Below are 21,748 nucleotides of genomic sequence, written 5' to 3'. Positions count from 1 at the left end.
CTGTGCTCAGGTTGGATTTACAGCACTTACTACAGATTCCAGTGGGGTCTCAGAGTCCTGGAAAAAAATATCATAACATCAATAGAGGCTTCTCCAACCACTCATGCAGTATTCTCCAAACTTCTGTTGCTGATGCACATTTTCGTTATGTTCCATATAGTCCTCAATTGGATTGGGTACCTTTTAACTTATAACTGGTACCAGTTCCAGTACCTGTAATTCAGTACTGGTACCCAACAATCCCATTTTTGGTACTGTACCTTCTCTGTAATAACAAAAATTAAATTTTTGAACAAACTACAAGAGTGACATGGTAGACTAAAATACAATTCTGCTAATCTGTTTTTTTTTCTAATCACTCATATAGCTAATCATTCTTCTCAGTCTGTCTGTCTGCTTTTTAAGTGTGTGTCTGCTTGTCTAGCAGTGACACAAGGCTATTAAATTATCGTGATATATCAGCTTTGCAGCAATATTTTTGGCTAGCTAGGAAGTTAACAGAGCAGCTGAAGGAGAAAGTTAAAGGAGAGAGTTAACCCTGGTGGGCCCGTGGCCTGTGGAGCTCTGCTGCTGGCCTCTGAGCTCTCTGGCTGGCTTCCAGCCTTCAGAGTGCTTTGCCGCACTTCTGCCTTTTGTTAAAACCTAGCATTCTCACTCAGATGCACTCCTGGGTTCTGAAATTTGGCACTGATTGATTTAATGTAAATTGGTACCCAGTAGTACAGGTATAATTTGGTCGTTACCCTTGAAAGTACAGAGTTTGGTACCCAACCCGAAGTCCTCACTTTGCTAATAAGTGGCTAAAGTGGCTTCAGCAGAGTTCCAAAAGTATGTGGTAGCGATAGCACCTTGTAACTGTTTATGAAAAATTGCTTGTTTTCTTTGAATGCTTAAACCATGATATTAGATTTATTTCTAAATATTGGTAGTCCGATCAAAGTCAAGACTTGATCAAGATTTCTGCGTTTTTAGACATGTCTTCTAGGGGGGACAGACATGCTGATGGTGTGTGTGTGTGTGTGTGTGTGTGTGTGTGTGTGTGTATGCATGCTGTGTGTCCAACAGGCCATCCGTGTACTGGGTCTTCTTGGAGCTCTGGACCCCTACAAGCACAAGGTGAACATCGGCATGATTGACCAGTCGCGAGACGCCTCTGCTGTCAGTCTCTCCGAGTCCAAATCCAGTCAGGACTCAGGTAAGCAACTGTTACTATTCATGGTTTTGGGAACAGTTTGGGTAGCAGTGTTTCACCAAGAGTCAGAATATAGATTAGTTTAACTTTTTATTTGTGTTCCCCAAAGTTACAGTAGTAATAAATTCTAAACTTTTGTGATTCTGCAACAGCTGGAAAATCTCTAATTCTATATGACCCTTTTTAAAATCTCACTGTGTGGGTCTGTCCTCTGGGGGCCTTGGGGTTCTTGCTGTGATTACAATGTGCCTGTGTGAGTGAGATGAATAGTATTGTCTTTATGTAGAGGACTTATTGTTGTGGTCTTGGACTTCTGCATTTGTTATAATGGAATGTGCCTCCACAGTCACACACTTTTTAAAGATGGGCTGTGAGGTGACTTATTGCAACAAACAACTCCAGTTTTAAAGGTCACAAAACTTATGAAGTGGCAGTTAGCATTTTAGAGTAGGCATGTAAATGTCATTCAGAAAAGGCATCTGAGATGTGAAACAAGGCATTTGCCGTGGTCATAATTTGATTCGTCAGTTCTTGTGCAGTGTTTGGATTTATGAGATACCAGCGAAAGACTGAATTGCCTCCATTTTTGTCATGCTCATGATTTTTTTTGTGATGCACGGCAACAGTTTTGAAAAGGAGAGAGGGTCACTGATTATAAATTTGATAAAACAGCTATTCATAGTGAAATGCAATGTTTTATGCTTCACTGAATTGAACAATATTTAATTGTGGAAAATCAAATTGAGATATGAAACTGTTCGTGCAAGTGAGATCTTTGCATACATTTGCATGTGTGACCATGAATGATCACACAGAATCCCCTACTTTGGTTACAAGTCAGTGTTGTGGAACGAGCTGTGAGTAAAACACCTTTGTAATCTTGCAGCAAAATTTTCTTTGGTCAGAATATGATTGCTCCAGAGAAGGACTGATTTCAGTCTCAGTCATTTGAATTGCTGAATCTGTCTCACAAAACCAATGTTTGACTAAAACCACTTGTGATTATCTTCAGCTCATTAAAAATACTCTACAGTGAAGTGATATGTCTATGTACTCAAGACAAAACACATTTTTTTGAGACCTTGCCCCTGCATTTGAAAAGTCAACAGCAGCTGTGGCTTTGGGTTTGAGATTTGTTGGAGTATTCGTTCTTCAGGATCTAATTTCTGGCTTATGTCTGATCTACACCCAACCAAACCTTTCCTAAAATTCGTTTCTGCCAGTTCAGAGGGATCTGTAACCAAAATAACTGAAGTGTTCTTTTTATTACAGTGGAGATATTCAATTTAAATTGATCCACTTTAGACAGACACCTCCTCAAGCATCTGTTTAAAAAAAGTAGTAACTGTAAATTACTTATCTCACTTTTTAATGTATGAGAATTGATACTGATGCAGTCCGCTTATGCTTAAATGTATACCCATATAAGCCGAGCCATTCATCGTCGTCGTCACACATCAGTGGAGAATTTTTAGCGCTGTCTAAATCTGTTGTGTCAAAATGTTTGTTGTCACAATCCATGCAAACACAATAGCCTCAAAATACCATGATTGGAGTACTTAGTTATACCTAATTACAAATGTGAGTACAGTTTTTTTTTTTCCAGTACATTTCATTTAGATAATACAGTATTCTGTTGAATACAACTCATCACCACAACCTCAGCGTGTGAATACGTTCCCTCTGGTAAGCAGTGATGCAGGGTATATGTCTTGGGCTTTGATTGTCTCAAGATGATCAATTTTGCGGCATTGTTTACATGTGCATAAAAAAACATCTGTAGTGTGTGTGTGTGTGTGTGTGTGTGTGTGAGTGAGACACAGACAGCAGAGGAGCAGCCAAGGAGCAAAAGAGCAGCACATCCCTAAATGACACCAAAATGTGGGACTCTTAGCCTATTTTCTATTACATGACTATTTTGACATAAACATTTACCTGCCAGTGTGGCAGTTAGCCTTCTGAGATTTACTCGCCAAATGGAAAATCTACCTGAATTTGGCTGGTTTTAATTTTGGGCCCTGTCTGGGTCATATCCATAGACACCCTTGGGTTGTTTTAACTCAGTGTAAGCAAGGATATCTGTGGGAAATTATAACTGTCTTAAGCCAGGAGCCCAATAAGCAGCAGAATTATTTACTTTCCACAATATGAAAGAAATAAAATACTACTGATTTCAGTCTTTTCAGAGCCTTACCAGTAGAGAGTTCATCCTAATTGCGGCACTTGTGGAAAGGCCCTGTTTTTTTTTACCAAAGACATACTGATTCATCATCTGTTGACTATCTATAACCACAGAAACTCTTGTGGTAATCCAGGAGCTTTTGATGTGGCTTATAATGAATGGAACATTTGACCTGATGATGGTGCAAAATAAAAAGGTCATGCTGTCACTTAAAGGCCATCATCCTCAGGAGATCTTCACAATTCATTACTATAAAAATGGTGAATGCAGGTCCCCACTCATCTGATCCAGTCATGTGTCTCAGAATGTGATCTTGGACAATACGGTAATAGTTTTACCAGTTTGTACTCTGAGTCAATGGGCTGTGACCGTGAATTGGAGGCTGTATATCTGTTGGCAGATTTGTCAGGGTCAGTGTCTGGAGCACTTTCAATACGACAGCACGTATTTTGTCATGTGGGAGGTCATTGGCAAGGCCTGTCTCCTCACCTGACTTCAGACAAGACCGATCACGTCACTGCAGAACTTCAGGGTCATAAAACTGATGAAATGGTGCGTATTCCCTCTCAGTGACTTGCTGTATTTACATCTGGTATTATATCTAGAAAACAGTGCAGTTTTTTGCCTACACAGCTGAAGCCTGAATTACTACAGCACTGCTGCCTCACTTAGCTAGACTGATGCCTGTTTGTGGGCTGTGAAGATGCAGATGTGTAGCCATCCATCACCATCATTAATCTAGACTTGGGAAGGCCAGAATAATAAAAGATCCTAAGTTACCCTCTTTAGCCTGCAAGCTCTGTGCCAGTCTGTTTTGTCTACAGTCCAGAGCCGTTAGGGAGACAACTGGAGCAGCTGAAACTGTACTCCTGCAGAAGGCCAGTGAAACGCTGAATACCAGACGTCTGTATTCTCAGATGCCTTGTAAAACTCAATAGCTCTGTATAAAAGAAATGGACAGACTGACCCCATTTGCATTGCCTGTCAGAAAACACATTAATAAAATTACTTATTTCAAAAAGAATTATGCATTATAAATTATAAAAAGACCACCCCTGTTGCTTGCTTTCTTTTAAAGGTTTTGTATGCATCATTCAGAGCACTGCTATAGCAGCAATCCACTGATTTCTATGTAAAGATATAGTGGAGTGACGGCATCCTGAGCAGAGAATGATGTTACCTTCGGCCTGCGTGAGTTGTAATCTGATCTTCTCTTTGGTTTGTTGTGGTAAGCCGGTCTGGCTGTGCTTGGGTGTAGGTGCATGTGTGTATCCCACTGGCTAGCTTATCGCCGCCACTTTACACTATGCTCATACCCAGGTTACCGCTGATGTTGGGTCGGCGTAATTTCAGAAGCGTAGCACCCACCCTCTGTCAGCAGTGTTGCTGTTGTTTAGTACTGTTTATGGAGTTAGCACCGTTAGCTGCTTGCCAGTGGCTCAACCAGTTCCATTTGAGAACTGCGTCCAGACTTACACTCAGCACAGTTTTGCATACAGCCCCTTTAACAAATACATAAAATTGTGCTCTCTAATTTTGGGCATGACTGCCAGAAGCCTCATGTGGCTCAGTAGATTCTCCTTTACTTAATGGTGATTCTGAAGTGGCTTACTACAGATGGCAGCAATTAAATAAAAATCCGAAATTTTAGGGTAAAAGTGAGAATAACTGGGTGCACGATGTTGATCCAAGACCGCTGGTTTGAGTTGTAAATATATCCATGAGTTTAAAGGTTTATTAGATGCCAAAATGCTCCACAGCTTTCTAAAATACTGTGGGACAAGATTTTTACAACTCTGTCATGGCAGGGTGTTTTTGAGAAAATGCCTGAATATTGACATTGCATTGATATTGTAGGGGTGAATATTGATGCTTATACAAAATATTTAAACAATTACATTTTTGATAAATAGTCATCAGTACTGGATAAAATGACTAAGGGACTAAAGACAAATAATAGAACAGCTACATTGTAGAAGAATCCGGTAAGTCTAGAAAATTACATCACTTTCTGTAATGCAGCCTGTAAAACCAGGAAAAGAAAACACCTATGATATTACGATATCCTAAATCTAATATCTAGTCTCATATGGAGATATTGATAAATTGTCTAGCCCCACTTGCAAGGTGAGCAAGTATTACTCTTAATGTTCTAGTCAGCAGTGATGTTGAATTGTCTGACCCAGCTTTGGGTTTTAGCTGGATAACCTGCTGTTTTTTTTTTTTTTTGTTTGTTTTTTTTTTTTGCTGGTTTCCCATTGTACAAATGCAGCACTCAGTTAATTTAAAGAGGGGGCTTCATTCTCTACTAATCTGAACTCAGCCTTTGCCCTGCGATTAATGTAAAATTTATGTAGCACAGAGGAAACATGTATTTCTCTATATCCTGTTTATAATGTTCGTGCATATCCTGTGCTTCATGTCATTTAATTTGTAACTGTGACTGACTGAAACTTAAATACGTGGGAACCCATATCATTGTGCATGACCTCATAATGCCAAAACATGAATGAAGGCAGCTCAAAAGAGAAACAGTTCTATGCTTATGTTGGCAAACAAAGTTATAGTTCCATAGCTGTTCTTGGGGTTTAGACAAGACCAAACAAACCAGGGCACAGTCATCAGCTGCTGCAGTCCAGCTTCGTCTTCCTCTTCCTCTAAAAACCCTTATATGAGTTGTTGTCCATTATAACACAGGTCGGTGCCAGAACTGACAAGCAGCCAGCAGCAACAAGCCAACGATATCAGCTCTCCTTTCTCATCAGCCTATTATTATTGTCAAACTCCACAGCCAGCCCCAGAAGCCCTTTCAGCTGTTTAGTGGGAAGGAAGAGGTGTTGATTTGGATGGTAGGGGGGGGGCTGTTTGGGAGGCCATAAATCACATTGATATACCCAAACTTAGACACTGGAGAATTATTGCTTGACTAATGGTCTCTGTGTGTCATGACGGCATAGCTTTCTATCCTGCATAGTCACAAGGGCTGGGCTGATGAAGTTATAGTTGGAAATGGATTTATAGTCGTAAAATATGCCCCAATACTTGTGATGGTATGATCACATTTGGAAAGCCACAAATAGTTTATATGGGCAGTTTTTATACTTGAGAATTGAGCTTAAGTGTTTTTTTACAGTCTGAAGCTTATTGCTTCTGACTGACACCATTGCTGGCTTCACATAGTAAGTTAAAGCCAAAACTGTGATCCAAAATAAGAGTTTTAGCCCACCAACAAAATCAAAGCACCCCACCACCACAGATTTTGAAGAAAGCAGCTTCTAAATTGGGACACAGCTTAAACATATTGTGATACTGTGATACACTGGCGATCTGTTTTGGGTTTGATTTTCTATACCTCTGCTTTGACGACAGACATGACGAGAGGCATTATATTTTTGGGTTTGTGAATGCGATATCTCACGAATGCCTTGAGATTCAACAATGAAATGATGAGAATTAGGTGGTCAAAGGTCAAAGTCACTTTGGCCTGGTGTCTGTCCCATTTTTGTGAACGCGACATCTCAAGGCCTTGAGGAATTTCCTCGAAGTGGCACAAACATCTACTTGGACTCAAGAATGAACTGATTAGAATTTAGTGGTCAAAGGTCACCGTGACCTCACAAAACATGTTTCTGGCCATTACTCAAGAATTCATATGCTAATTATTACAAAATTTCATAAAAATGTCCAATAGGATGAAGTGATGAACTGATGATATTTGATATCCAAAAGGTCAATTTACTGTGGAATCATTATGTTCTGCAAAATTATTTTCTGGCTATTACTTCTGGCATCATATCTCAGGAACAGAAGGGGAGACATTTGGTCAGACACTAAATGGTGACTCTAATCTTGAGACTGTGCTGATTGATCTTCTGTGCTGCTGAGGGGAAGATGTGTGTGAAACATCCACGTTTTCACAGACATGAATGCAAACTGTTACTGCAACTTGACTGGTTCACAGAGGCATAAAACCACGAGGCAGTAATTCTAGTTGTGTCAGGGTGTGCTTCTTGTTTTAGTCTGAGACCCTTAACAGTGATTCTGAAGTTGCAAATGTTGTACGATTCATTTGCAGCAAAAATGACTGAACTGTTGTGTTTCCCTTCATTACAGCGGACTACAGCACCAGTGAGATGCTAGTGAACATGGGTAACCTGCCATTGGATGAGTTTTACCCCGCTGTAGCAATCGTAACTCTGATGCGCATCCTGAGAGACCCCTCACTCTCGAACCACCATACCATGGTGGTCCAGGCTGTCACATTCATCTTCAAGTCTCTAGGCCTCAAGTGTGTCCAGTTCCTGCCGCAGGTCATGCCCACTTTCCTCAATGTCATCCGGGTCTGTGACGCCAGTATCCGAGAGGTAGGTAGTGCTACAGAATAAGAGGAAAGAGGCTGTCTGGTTGATTTGTTATCTGTTTACCTCTGGTGAATGATGTCAGTTATTTTTAAAGCAAGTCTCTCACTCTTTGTTTCCTCTGTGTTTTTTTTTTTTTGTTCTCTAGTTCCTCTTTCAGCAGATGGGAATGGTAGTGTGTTTTGTGAAGATCCACATCCGCCCCTACATGGACGACATCTTTACCCTCATCAGAGTGAGTAACTGTGTCAACATCCCTCCTCCTCCCCCCTGCCACCGATCCCAATCCCTAAACACTGATCATCCAGCCTCCCTTATTTTCCTGTGAGTCAGGCAAACAGCTGCAAACTCTTAATTGCACTCAGTTGTGCTCTCTACTTCCCTCATTAGGAGAAATGTGTTGAAGGCCCAGGGATGAAATCTGGCCCCATGTCACACAGCAGTACACATCATGTGTGGTTTGGTACTCATTAACAAGATTAGTGATGCTGTGGGTCTGGGAGAGTGAGAAATTCACATCATTTGGATAATATTCTTTTTACTCTCCTTTTTAGGACCTCCTAAACATATACATGTATTTGAAAATGCAAAAATGTTTGAAATACTTTCCCCCTCTGTTTAAGAAAAAAATCTGCCTCCGTCCACACTAGAATGCAAAAACAACTCTAAACGTTCGCTGGCGTTCGCTGGCATTAGCTGCCTTCTGCGGTCTGCACTTGTTGCAAAGGTAGTAAAGTCTACAGGCTAATGTTACCTATTTCAAAACAGCAACTGTCGATCTCATCAACGTTGATTCCCCTTCGGTATAAGGACAAAGGAGCTCACTCAAACATGCGAGTGATGTTTTCCCTCCATTCCTCATTGACCACAATCCCACTCCTGAAATTGTCCCACCATCTGCTTGTTTGACTGGGCATGATCCAAAACTGCCTTTTCTGATGGACTTGTAGCAATACTTGGTTGAAGAGTAAAATAGTCATTAGACCAAGCAGTGTTGACAACGCATAAACAAACTAGTAGTCTGCAAGTTGTTGTTGTTGTTGTTTCTGACACATGCTCATTACATGAAGCAATAATGGGCATATGTGCATTGAGGAAATTATGTTATTGTTCACCAAATATTACATTCTACATTACTACACAGACACAAAGTAACCAGAAGTTTGGAAAATCTGCACCCTAAAATGTGTTTTCAAAAATCTCTGTTTTATTTGCCTAAAACTCAGTTTGCATGTGGGCAAGAGTCCTAAACGTAGGACAAAATATCTGTTCACAACAATATCTGTATACATGTAGACAGGGCCTTAGAAATGCTTATTGTTCAGAATTACACTTTCTAACAGCTCACATTGTCAAATTCAGAGAAAACTGGTGAGGATTCCTGACATTCACCCACCAACTGCTAAAGCCATAGCTCTTGCACTTGCACAAACACACTTGTCTAGCACATAATCATATAGCAAGGCACAAAATATCATATGACTGTCCTTGTATTTGAATCTTGGTAACACTGTTACCAGCACTTTTTCTATGGTGGTAACTCCTCCTGAAGGAAAGTAATTGAGAGAACTGAACCACTGCGCCTCGAGTCCCTCTGAGTTAATAAATTGCGAGTGAAACAAAGAATCTATTCATTTTTCTCCAGCTCAGCTCCTGCATCCAGATGAGGGGGCTGGAATAGCCATTCAGGATGTACACTCACCCTCTCTCTAGTCAGCTGCCACAGGCAGGGAAAGCAGGAAGTCGGGGGCTGCTTGAGATCTCTGGTCACTGACAAAACACCTCGGCCAGATCTCACAGCTGAAGCCCATTGACTGATTGACGTATTGCGTGACTTCAATTCTTCCACCCTGACTCCAATTGCCATTATCTCTTATGTACACAGTGGCCATGCCTAGATTTTCCAAAACGGTGTTATAAGCCACACAGACGTGATGTCAGTCCCCGTGGACAGGAAATTGTCCCCATTCCTCGCCATCTAGTATCGTGACCCTCTCTGCCTCTGGCAAGTGAAAGCTTTGTATTTCCAGAGGGAAATCTGTCTAAATGTCTCTGTCACACTCAACTCATTGCTGGAAACACATTTTGACCCAATTTTAGACCCACACAAACACTATAGGACAGCAGGGAGGATGAGGTAGTGTTTTGTACTAAGTTCTTTGGATGTACCCTCTGAATATTAAAAATTTATATTCAGAAATTGGACTCACTTGAATTGAGGTCACTCTCTTTCAGGACAAACGTATGACTTACTGCAACAGTCACATCTGTCTGTTAACTTAGGTGTTATTAGTTTGTGCATTTTTTAGATCACACTGAGGATCATTTTGGCCAAGAGATTCTCTAGACCAGGGTGTCTGCAGGTCCTTAAAACGATGTCTTGATTTGAATTTTACGAATATTGGGCCTTAAAAATCATTTAATGGTTTTACATTGAACTTGCAGGGTCTTAATTGCCAACATTTTATCTAATTTTATTTATCCATCTTTTAATTTCTTTTTGGCAAGCTCCTCTGTGTGAAAGCTCACATTCTGAAATCTTTAAACCTACCACTGAACCTAATACTGTCTTTTTACTTTTTACTTGCACTTTCCTAATCACAAACTGTAGATTAACCTAACTCACTTTAAGAACCATATTCCTGCTTAAAACCTTCCTGTGCACCTTTGATTGATGACCACATGGGTACAGCTGAGCTAATACGTACCTGCAGTGCATATAAAGAATAAGATAAAGATGATTTGTCTGAAAATGAGACTTACATTTGTTTTAATAAATAATCTTGAAATGTTCTCAAAAAGCATTGCATTTAAATGTCTGATACCTGTACACACCTTGCTCTAGACAGTCTGACCTCTTAACATGACAAGAACAGGATTCTTTATGATGGTATTTTGATACATGTCAACATCTTATGTTTTGTTCCGTAGGAGTACTGGACACCAAACAACCCCATGCAGAACACCATCATCCTTCTGATCGAGCAGATTGTGGTGGCGCTGGGTGGGGAGTTCAAGCTCTACCTGCCTCAGCTCATCCCACATATGTTGCGCGTCTTCATGCACGACAACAGCACCGGGCGCAGTGTTACCATCAAGGTCAGTGCAACGTGTTGCAGTTCACATGACTGAATCACCACGACTTCTGTGCGATTATAGGCCGATAAATGGCTAAAGTTGTGTATCTCATTATGATTTTAAAAGTACAGTTTGTGATTGAAGTGCACACGGTGGTGTATCCCAGCCACCAGAATTTAAAAAAAGGATCTAAAGAAGAGCTGCTGTGCCTTATTAATTGATTCACAGGGCTTTTACTGCACAAAATAATACTAGATAGCAACTATTATTGTTTCGCAAGTTTTTTTTGCTGTAAAACACATTTTTTTATTTTATGATAAGATTTATTTTATGATAAGATGAGAAACTTTGCAAAATTTTCATTAATGTGTGATTACAGGTGGAGCCTTTAACTGTAATACATGGATGTTTAACATGTCAGAATTACAGATCAGGTAAAAAAAATTAAGGAGTTGTTTTTAAGTTCAGCTATTGCAGCAACAAAACTTAAAGAATTAATCAGGGAAGAAGAAACACAAACATAAACATTAAATTGAAAAAAAAAAAAAAACAGTAGATTTTACAAATTAGGAGGTTACCGGAACGAATCCAGGAAGGCTGGAATTGACATTGTGGTTATAGAGCTGGAACAGCTTTAAAAAAGTGCTTTTAAATCTCTCAGCAGAGGCTTAACATATAAAAGATATTGCTTGGAAACAGGTTAATGCTACCATGAATGCTTATTCAGCAGAGTGCAGAGCAATAGCTGAAATAAAAAAGAAATTGAGTCATTTGAAAATACTTGCAATAAAAACAGACCAGACTGCTTGCTGTGGCCCAGTGCATCATCAGAGAGGCCTCAGTGCGTTTTAATGATGCGCCCCTATATATTCCATCGAGTATCAAGTCCTTGAGCAATGCAACATTTTCCATTTTGTATAGTCATTGTCAATTTCTTAGTGTTGCCTTTTCTTGCAATATTTAACTATATTTTAACTATTTGTGACGTTTGCTTTCCAATTGACATGGGTGACAATTATTCAGTCCTGCCTATTTAGGAGAATAGAATTGTTGATGTAGAGCAGGTAATTAATCTGATGAATCACAGTCTGATGAAAGTAAAAAGGTTGAAAGAATGATCTTGATTACTCGTAGCAAATAGCTTCATTACTTTTGATAATCTGATCTCTTTAACTAATCAATCATCCTGTCATTCTATCAACAAAAAAAGCTAAAGTTTGATGAATGCCTTGAGATTTAAAGGTACTCTGTGGAGTTTGTGACCACGAGCACTCTTGTGAGCAACGTGACATGACTTAGGGTGGCTAATCACATTACCGGCTGGAAAGGCGCTCGTAGTCCACAGAAGTAATACAGTCTCTTTTTTATTATGAAATATTATATTGAATTAAAGTATGTAGCTCATGTGTACTATCCTAAAAAGCACTGGCATTAACTCTGTGCCCGCATGTTTCTTTTATCACAGTATAGATACTACAGTAGTGATAATGAAAAGGAATTCTACAGATCTTTAAGTCAACATAAACAAGCTTAATGAAGTCAGATACTCAGTTGCTGAGAGGGGGGAAACTGACTTTCTCTCCACCCTCCATTCCCCCACAAATGGGGCATTTAAGTGACATGTGCTGGATTTGGTGTGAATGCGGTCTAACGCTTTCAGCAGTCTGTAGCAGTAATGCTCCAAGAAACATTCTCAATGCACCAGTAAAGGAAAGGAAGAAGATTGCTCGCTAGCAAACATGGATCTTAATAATGCAGGGTCTAAAATATTTCACTGTGTTATATTCAGCATGCAGGTTAGGATACAGGTCTGGGATACAGACAATGTGCGGCGAGTAATACTGACTTTAAACGATCTTGTTGTTTGCACGCAACGGGGTACCAGTCTAATTGCCAGTTAGACAGAAATTTGCTTCACATTCATTCGATGTGCACTGTATGCACTTTGCGCATGGTTCAGTATATTTGGCACTGTAGAGCATGGCACCAAACCCCTAACTTCTCAGAGTGCCTAAATATGTGGCAGCCTCATCACTCTGAAATCTCTCCAAAACAAAAACGTGCACTTCTGTCAGTCCTGTGTGTGCTCGTGTGCATTTTGGGCCTGTGTGTGTAACAAAGGAGTGAAGCAATTGAATTTCTCCAAGAGGGGTTAATAAATTACACCTTTTTCTTTTTTGACGCAAAACAAATTTGTGAACCGCTGTTGGTAGCATGCTCCAGCAGTTTATTTTCACAACCCAACACACACTATTTCCCGTTCCCACGGCTTTTGGCCGGGAATGGAATATAGGAATAAAGGAATAAATTTCGTCATGCGGATTTCAGCCAGACTGTACTGTAAGTATTCTCCAAGCAGGACAAATCCTTTGCATCAGAAAGATGTAAGGAAAAGAGCAAAGAGTACTGATACACTTCACACAGGGAGCTGTCACGGAGGAGAGTTAAAGTTTATTGCCCATAATTGATAAAAAAAATGAAACAATAATAGCATGTCCCAATAAAGCATGGCCCCAGATAATGTGTTATAGAACTGATGTATATTTTTTGGACAAAGTTGACCATTTAGCGCACTTTTGACAGCTGTACTGATAAATTTAGAAAACGTGACATGTTATGTGTCATAAATCTGGTAGAGAACGCACGCTAACTAGATGGAAAGGATCATATGTCAGATTTGAGTTGTTATTCGAGTAGATAACTTAATTTTCCAGCAGAGCCAAGTGGGAGTGTGTGTTTAAAAGTACTCCCATCACTTGACACTCTTTCAGAAGGCACAGGAGCTCAGCCCTCTGTTGACTTATTGGGGTGCTGTTTTCTTTTTGTGGTTTCAATAGATATCCGTGAAGACCATTCAGGTCTAAGCCATTCACTTGTAATACAGCAGTTCAAAGACAGCATAGACCTGTAGTTGACACACTCTCTTGTTTCAGCAGCTGCTGCCAGTAGTTGTCTGGGTTTTCCCTCAAGCCCTAAATCATGGTTTGGGCACAGACCACAAAGACAGAATCACAAGAAGCACGGTCATCTAGTGCTCTCTCCTCTGGTGCTGTTTTGTCTCAGAGTCTGCAGTATTAGATAACCCAGCAGCCCACCGTCTGGATAGTCTATAACTCAGACCTCGGTCTGGAGCCTAATCTTTAGTACAGGAGTGGGGTCATGAATTGGGGGACCTGGGAATTGGGTTACCCTCTACTCCAAAGGAGCAGAAAAGAAAAACATACTTCGATCATTTCAAGGAACTGTTCTGTCCAGCCCCCGCCCCCAGCACTCACATACACACTGGTACACCTCCACCTCGGCTTCCTGCTGTCTCGCCATGCGCAACTTAGACGTGGGGGTGGAGGTGCTGGGAAAGAACGGAAGTGGTCATGGTGCGTGTTGGGGGCTGGGGTGGGTTTGTTCATTGCAACATACGTCATCCTTTAGGACCACCGTCTCCCATGCGCATTCCTCACACATGCTCAACACAACATGACATAACCATTAGACAGAATTACAGGAGCTTTCCTCAAAAAACAACCACAGAGCTAACTTTACGTTACGTTTTTTTATTTAAGATGTGTTGGTGAGTGCTTGCTGACTGGATGAAGGTGGCAGTTGTAACACCCAGTGAGCCCTGAAATCTTAATGATCTCTATATGCATTTATAGCTTTATACTCAGACATGAGTTCATGTTTTGTCATGACAGCTTTGAAGTGGTTGAGTGTTGATGCATTAGAAATCAAAACGACGATATATGAATACATGATTAAAGACGTGTCTGTGCTCTCAGACAATGCAACCAATTAGAATCCCCTTAACCGCTGCACTGAAAACATCATCATTATATATGCTACCATTTGTTTTCCATCTCAAGTATGCTGCTAATTACAATCATCCTGATGACATTGATTTATTTTGCATAATTTAAACTGGCAAGGACTGCCAGCAGTTTCTTATTAGAAGGTGATGTTGTAATGAGTGAGTTAGGTGACACATAATGTGCATTAACAGCAATCTTAATCACACTATGCAAGTTGGGTCTAATAAAATCTTGGTTGCAAACTGTATCAAACAGTGTGACATCAATGATAGCGACATGATGGATAGTGCAATGAATGCTTAGTCAGTCTTAATTCTATGCTGTAAATGGAAAAAATAAATGCAGGCAGAAGCTGGTCATTAATTTGTATTATCAATCATGGCTGATCTCAGGTTTGGCCAGTGTATTGTAGTGGTTCCAAGATGTGGGTTGTAGTTAACGATTCATAGATCAGTTGATCCTTTTATAGACCAAAGAACAGATCGATTAATTGAGAGGATAATCCACAGATTAATCGACACTGAAAATAATTGGTGAGTTGCAACTCTAGTCATACCACCAGTCATCTAAGAATTTAGTTCTAAAATTTTGACAAAGTCATAAGATCACTGTTTGAATGTAAAGTGGCCTTAATGTATAACTGTTTGTTCATAATTATGGTTATGGTTATATCATTATGGTTTACATAAATTTCTTTTGGTTTTATGTGACCATATGTGTCTTTCTTTTTTCTTTTAGTATTTGTTTGCATTTTTGCCAAAGAACAGCTAAAATGTGCTTTGAAGATCTCCAGTGGGGTTCATACCTGGGACATCAGGGTTTCATAGTATACGCCTTACAGTTTAGTATAGTAAATGACTGGCCCAGCAGTACGCCCCACATTGTGTGTTTCTGTTTGAACCTGAAAAATGCCATATTTGCAGCTCTTTTGCCCTTTACTATATTTTATGGTCTGTACGCTGTGGAGTGACTTACAGATAAGATATTCACTCATTTACTCACTCATTCATAGCAATGCATAGTTTTCCTGGAAGGTTAGCATGTGTGCCAGCACCTTCCAGCTTTTCTTTAGGGATTCCTAAGAAAAGGCCATTTAGCCATAACAAGCTCATTAAAATGAACTGCTTATGCTAAGTGTTTCGGTATGTGGGACTGAGCAGCGTGTGCTCTCCTTTTGCAGATGCTCAACGCCATCCAGCTATTTGGTGCCAACCTAGATGACTACCTGCACTTGCTGCTGCCTCCCATTGTGAAGCTGTTTGATGCCCCTGATGTACCCCTGCAGGCTCGCAAGTCAGTGCTCCACATAGCTGTCCCTGTACTCATGTAGTTGGAGTTTTGAATCTAGTGAGAAGTAGAAAGAAAGTCCATTCTTACTAGATTTCAGAATTTTTTTGAGATAACATTGTTGTTTTATCTCCGAAGTCTGATTATGATTGTATATACACTTGCACCACAGAAGTTAAAAAATGTAACTGCACAGACGAATGGGTTTCCACTGGTAGTATTCTTTAGAGCATAACACTTTTATGTGTACTTTTGAGTCCTTTAAAGTACTCTATGTCCATGTTAATTTTGAGGGAAGCTAAGCGTTTTGTTTTTATCTGTTTTTCCTCTGTGTGGCTCAGGGTTGCCTTGGAGACACTGGACAGGCTGACAGAATCCCTGGACTTCACAGACTATGCTTCTCGCATCATCCACCCGATTGTTCGGACACTTGACAGCACGCCTGAGTTGCGCTCTACCTCTATGGACACCCTGTCCTCGCTAGTGTTCCAGTTGGGAAAAAAGGTAGCTCTGACTCTCCCCAGGGCTCCTTTTAGATGTAGCTATTTTTCAGAAGGCTACTTTCAGCCTCCCTGCTGCTGGCTTCACATGAACAGCATTTCGGTAACCCCTCCACCCCCCATAGTCTTTATTACTTCCTGCCAGACTGCTGATGTCATTGACCGTTTGGCGGCAGGGGGTGGTGTTTATGAGAGTGGATGAGGTCACATTTACCCCTTCTTCTCCTCCTATGCCGTCTCCTCCCTCATTCCAAAATCCTCCTATCGTTTTCAGGCCTAACCTCAGAACCACCAGCCCACGTGCAGCCTCGTCTGGCAACAAACGTGCAGGGAAAGCTTTTGATGTGAGACTCTTGGTGGTTAGAGACAAGTGCCGGATACTCAGTTTTTTGGCTTCTAGCGTGGGGAAAACGGTGGCCAGACTAAACCACATAAAGCACTCACACATCCTTTTATTAACTCTACTTCCCTTTCCCTTTATTTTCAGTACCAGATCTTCATTCCCATGGTAAACAAGGTGATGCTGAAGCACAGGATCAACCACCAGCGTTATGACATACTCATATGTCGCATTGTTAAGGTGAGTCCCCCAGGTATATCCAGGTTTTCTCAGAAACACTGAGCACATTTCCAACATGCCTACTGTAGTCACTGTTCTTTGCCTCTTGCCCAGTCAGACCCAAACATTATAACTGTTCATGACACATTGTCAAGCTATAAGTTACATAATCACAAACAAACAAAACTTTTGTTTTGATACAATGCATCATGAGAAAGTCATTGCATTGCTCTGTTTATCAACAATTATCCGTCAGGAAGGAAATGCACCTCTACATTTATAAAACATGTTTTGAGGCTTGACTCAAGAATTTGTCTGTGGGTGGGCTGTGTGCGTGTGTGGCCTGTGTGTGTTTGTGGTCATTACAGGGCTATACTCTAGCTGAGGAGGAAGAGGACCCTCTAATCTTCCAACATCGCCAGCTTCGCGGTAACCAAGGTGACACTCTGGTCAGTGGACCGGTGGAGGCGGGGCCTATGAAGAAGCTTCACGTCAGCACTACAGCACTTCAGAAGGTCAGAAGGGATAATTGCTTTTTTACTTTTAAAACTGTTCTTTTAAATCACACTTTCATAGTGAAACGTAACAAAACAAATCTAGTGTTTGTTTCACTGCCATAATTGTTGACAGTCGGTATTGTGATTGTGTATAGTAAACAGTCCTGTGAAAAAGCCCACAGTTTACTTGTATTGAAGACAGAACAGACCATTTGAAAAACCTGCACAAATAAGCAGAGAAAACAGTGGATGGAGATGCTTACAGTCGGGGCACAAGGGGTCACAGAGTGGTGTGATAAATATGAAAATGATGTGATTTATTTGCTACGGCCTTCAAAGACACCAGATCTCTACCTAGTTGAATACCCATGGGAGATTGACTTGTGTAGATGGATGTATTGCACAGCATTCTCCACCACCATCATCAAAGAAGCAAATGAGGCAGTCCTATGGAGGAATGCAGTTCCATTTTTTCATGACTATCAGCAAAAGATTTACGAGTGCATCTCCTCCAGATCATCCCACACACATTACCTGTGACACTTAGGTCTGGAGAAACTGAGTTTCTCCCACGTAGTTCCCAGTCCATTCTGACATGGATGATGTCTGTCTCTTCACAGGCTTGGGGTGCTGCCAGGAAGGTGTCCAAAGATGATTGGCTGGAGTGGCTCAGGCGCTTGAGTGTCGTCCTGCTCAAGGAGTCTTCCTCCCCAGCCCTACGATCATGCTGGTCACTGGCCCAAACCTACATTCCTCTTGCCAGGTAGGCTACTTCCTTAAGGTCAACCTCTGTATCTCACTTCCTTGTCGTCTATTCCTTCTTTATTTCTGTCTTATAAAAGTTCTTTAAAGGAGCTATTAGTGATTTTCACATTCTGGAGCAGGATCATGTGCACACAGTTCTCAACATGCAGGGGGTTGAGCTGGTGGCTACAAGCTAATAGCTAATTCAATAAACTGCACTATCAACAGCGAAAGTGCTGACAGAGCTAACATTGTTGGCTGCCATACGCTATCCCAGCATCAGCGGTAACAGCCAGTTGAGCACAGTGCAGAGTGATGGTAATGAGCTAGCCAGTGGGATACACACACAGGGACTCACATGCAGTAACATGCATGTGGAGCTGGCGCGGTTTCCACAACAATCCACAGAGAAACTTGGATTACAACACAGAGGTAGCGTGACTTCACTCCCTGCTTAGGATGCCATTACTTCACTGTATCTTCACATAGCAGATAGTTGTTTGCTGCTATATTAATGCGCTGAATGATTCGTTCAGCTCCTTTAATTTTCCACATCCATAATAGACCATAACCGCTGAAAACATTCACATAATTGCCATAGGAGAGACATAAAAGAATTTGAAGCTGTCTTTTTACTTAGCACTTCTACTAGTGTTAGGAAAACTGAGGGGTTCAGACAGGCACCACTGAGAAAAGCAGTGAAACTGTTATTGTGGATCTGCTCAATGCAGAGCTGCTTTCCAGATGTGACTGTGCATTACTGTAGATGTAATGCAGGTTGTCACTGAAAAACCTTTGTGCTCTGTAGTCAAAGCTATAAAACAACAATGTACTTGCATATACAGTGATTCTTACAAGTTATAAACTAATCTTGCCACTGATTGATTTGCTGCTCTCCCAAATTCAGTTAAAGCCTGCTTCTGTAAAATATCAAAATCAGTTGAAATGTGTCACATGTGTATCTTTGTTTTAATGTGTAAATACTGTTGCTGTGCTCCACAGGGACCTGTTCAATGCAGCCTTCCTGTCTTGTTGGTCTGAGCTGAGTGAGGACCAGCAGGATGAGCTCATCCGCAGCATCGAGTTGGCTCTCACCTCCCAGGACATCGCTGAGGTTACACAGACTCTGCTAAACCTGGCAGAGTTCATGGAGCACAGTGACAAGGTCAGCATCGAACTGCAGCAGCTGCATTAAACTACAGAATCACTGTGATACAGTTTAGACTGAAGCACACGTCAAATTTTATTAGGGGGCTTGCAGGTCTATATCTTAAGTTGAATTTTCCAAATTAAAGTCCTCCTAAATTCAATGTTTGATATTTGGCAGTGCATTTAGAGGGGTGATAAATAAAGCTTTTCATGCCTCATAGAGTTTCATCTCAAACCACCCATCATAAATCTGAGAGGGTTAGATGCTTTTCTCTGTTACCAGTGACTCAACTATAGCATGTCCATTTTTGAGCCTTTTATGGAACAGGCGGTCCAGCCCCTTTGTGGAGCAAAAAGTAAATGCCAAAGGGATGTGCATGACATTACATCCACTACATGATGTTGAAATGCCATTTGAAAATAGGCTGCGCTTAAATAGATCAGTTCAAACATCATCTGTTTTAATGTTGTCCTTGTGGAAACACAAATGATGGTAAATTTTGCTCTGTTAATTTTATGTCTTTCTTTGCCATCAATCTTTCTTTACATTTAGTTGTACGTGAACACATTCAGTGTTTGAATTTATGCATCTACCGGAAAATTTACATGGTGAACCAGGTGCAAGGCAAAGTTTATGATCTCAAATAATGGAATGTGCATAGAGGTAACTAATAGATTTGTAATGCCAGTAAGAGAAACCACCCAAATATTTACTTTGCCCTCATATTTTATGGACACACCTATGTTACAGTTTACCGGAGTCAGGATACCTACGTCACAGGAACGGTAATGTGGGTGAAGTCCATGTGATTTTCAATACAAAGGTGTTAAAATGGATTTTGTGTTGTAGGTTTGATGTTTGCCCCAACTGCAGTATGTTATACTTCATAACAGTTAATTAAAAGCTATCACAAGATGCATTTATGCACATTTTCAATTTGCGCATCAAGAAATCTGAGTGGAAAGGCCAAAAATTTGAAAAAACTCAATTCAAGTATTGCAAAAATTCTTTTACGCTCAGGGGTGGTGGAAATGCACTGTCTTTGAGGAATCCAATGTAAGCTCTTTTTGACATCTCTGGATGGCTTTTAACACATTTATACACTCAGGGCTGTTACCAGAATTCTTTTCAGAAGTACAGAGCTGTAATATGAGTTGCTCAAAAATATCTATTTCCATGGTCCATGGTGCTCTCCACACATCAGAAGCCCATCAATGCACCCTTTCTTTTCCCAGTTTACTGAAAATTTGGTAAAAATTTGGGCTACATTTGGATGGAAGCCAGACTATTGTGAAATAAATAGGAACAGAAATGTAGGAGATAACACTTAAAAACCACTGCAATATTTGTTCAACAGATGTGTCAAGACTACCAAAAAGTTAACAGAAAAAGCCTTTAAAGATGGCCCGTTAACTTAAGTCCACTGTTTGACCACACATGTTGAGCTAATTATTGGCGATACTGTTACGTTCAGGGCAGAGACCATCGTGGCTCGGTCACAATATAGCATTTCAGCGGGGATACCCCTGCTGTGAGGCTGCAGACAAACACATATAAAGTGTCCTGTATTGAGCCAGTGGAAAGAAGGACGTAAGATGTTTTCTGTAGGCCACCAGACACCCTTTTGCACGTGAGCTCAATTATTTCAGTCATTCACAGTAATTGTGTTATATGGTAAATAAGTCTTTGAGACTTTAACAGAATAATAAGTTCTTGATGATGCAAAGCCTACAAATTGCTGATAGAGGATAGAAGAGGTCACAGACTGACAGCTGTAAATTAAAGTTTCATTTTTTTAAGGAAACAACTTTGGTTATTTTATTCAATTACTTTCCTTTTTTCAGGGACCTCTGCCTCTCAGAGATGATAATGGCATTGTGCTGCTTGGTGAGAGAGCTGCCAAGTGTCGTGCCTACGCCAAAGCTCTGCACTACAAAGAGCTGGAGTTTCAGAAAGGGCCTTCTCCTCTCATCCTGGAGTCTCTTATCAGGTAGGTGGTCTGAAAACCTCAGAAGCTTTGTTTTTTCTTCTTTTTTAATGAAAACAAAGCATGGCTTTTACTAATTGTGAGAAATTGAACTCTGTGTTTCTTCATTACAGTATTTGACTGAAAATAGCAAGCTCACATTTTTTTCTTGATAGGATAAATCAAGAATAACATAGAAATAACAAGGGTAAATCAGGAATAACATAGAAATAATATGTATTTCTCCTTTGCTCCAAGTAACAATTTTTCAACTGAAGCTATAGTAGAGCCAAAGGAATATGTAGCTTCTTACATAGCTATAATATGTAGCTTCTTCAAAGTTAGAACTTCCTGTGACAAACAGTTTCTTGGTAACATTGAGACTATAACATGAGTCAGTGTTGGTGGGAGGTCTTTTCCTGCTGGAGT

At 40.6% G+C, this 21,748-nt stretch overlaps 1 protein-coding gene across 2 annotated transcripts in view; it reads left to right on the top strand.

Moving 5' to 3' along the window:
• The window catches only part of mtor (mechanistic target of rapamycin kinase), a 111,123-nt gene that overhangs the window by 13,843 nt on the left and 75,532 nt on the right, over positions 1–21,748 (top strand). For both annotated transcript variants that reach the window (XM_049581025.1, XM_049581024.1), the window contains 11 exons: positions 1,066–1,195; positions 7,488–7,738; positions 7,881–7,967; positions 10,664–10,831; positions 15,797–15,909; positions 16,245–16,407; positions 16,891–16,983; positions 17,331–17,477; positions 18,080–18,222; positions 19,206–19,368; positions 21,198–21,343. In XM_049581025.1, the coding sequence (XP_049436982.1) occupies positions 1,066–1,195; positions 7,488–7,738; positions 7,881–7,967; positions 10,664–10,831; positions 15,797–15,909; positions 16,245–16,407; positions 16,891–16,983; positions 17,331–17,477; positions 18,080–18,222; positions 19,206–19,368; positions 21,198–21,343 (1,604 nt within the window). The remainder of the gene's footprint in view (positions 1–1,065; positions 1,196–7,487; positions 7,739–7,880; positions 7,968–10,663; positions 10,832–15,796; positions 15,910–16,244; positions 16,408–16,890; positions 16,984–17,330; positions 17,478–18,079; positions 18,223–19,205; positions 19,369–21,197; positions 21,344–21,748) is intronic.

Source organism: Epinephelus fuscoguttatus, linkage group LG7 (genome assembly GCF_011397635.1).
Source record: "Epinephelus fuscoguttatus linkage group LG7, E.fuscoguttatus.final_Chr_v1".
Classification (NCBI taxonomy): domain Eukaryota; kingdom Metazoa; phylum Chordata; class Actinopteri; order Perciformes; family Serranidae; genus Epinephelus; species Epinephelus fuscoguttatus.
Note: the sequence above shows the minus strand (reverse complement) of the source record. Positions and strands in the feature narration are given on the sequence as shown.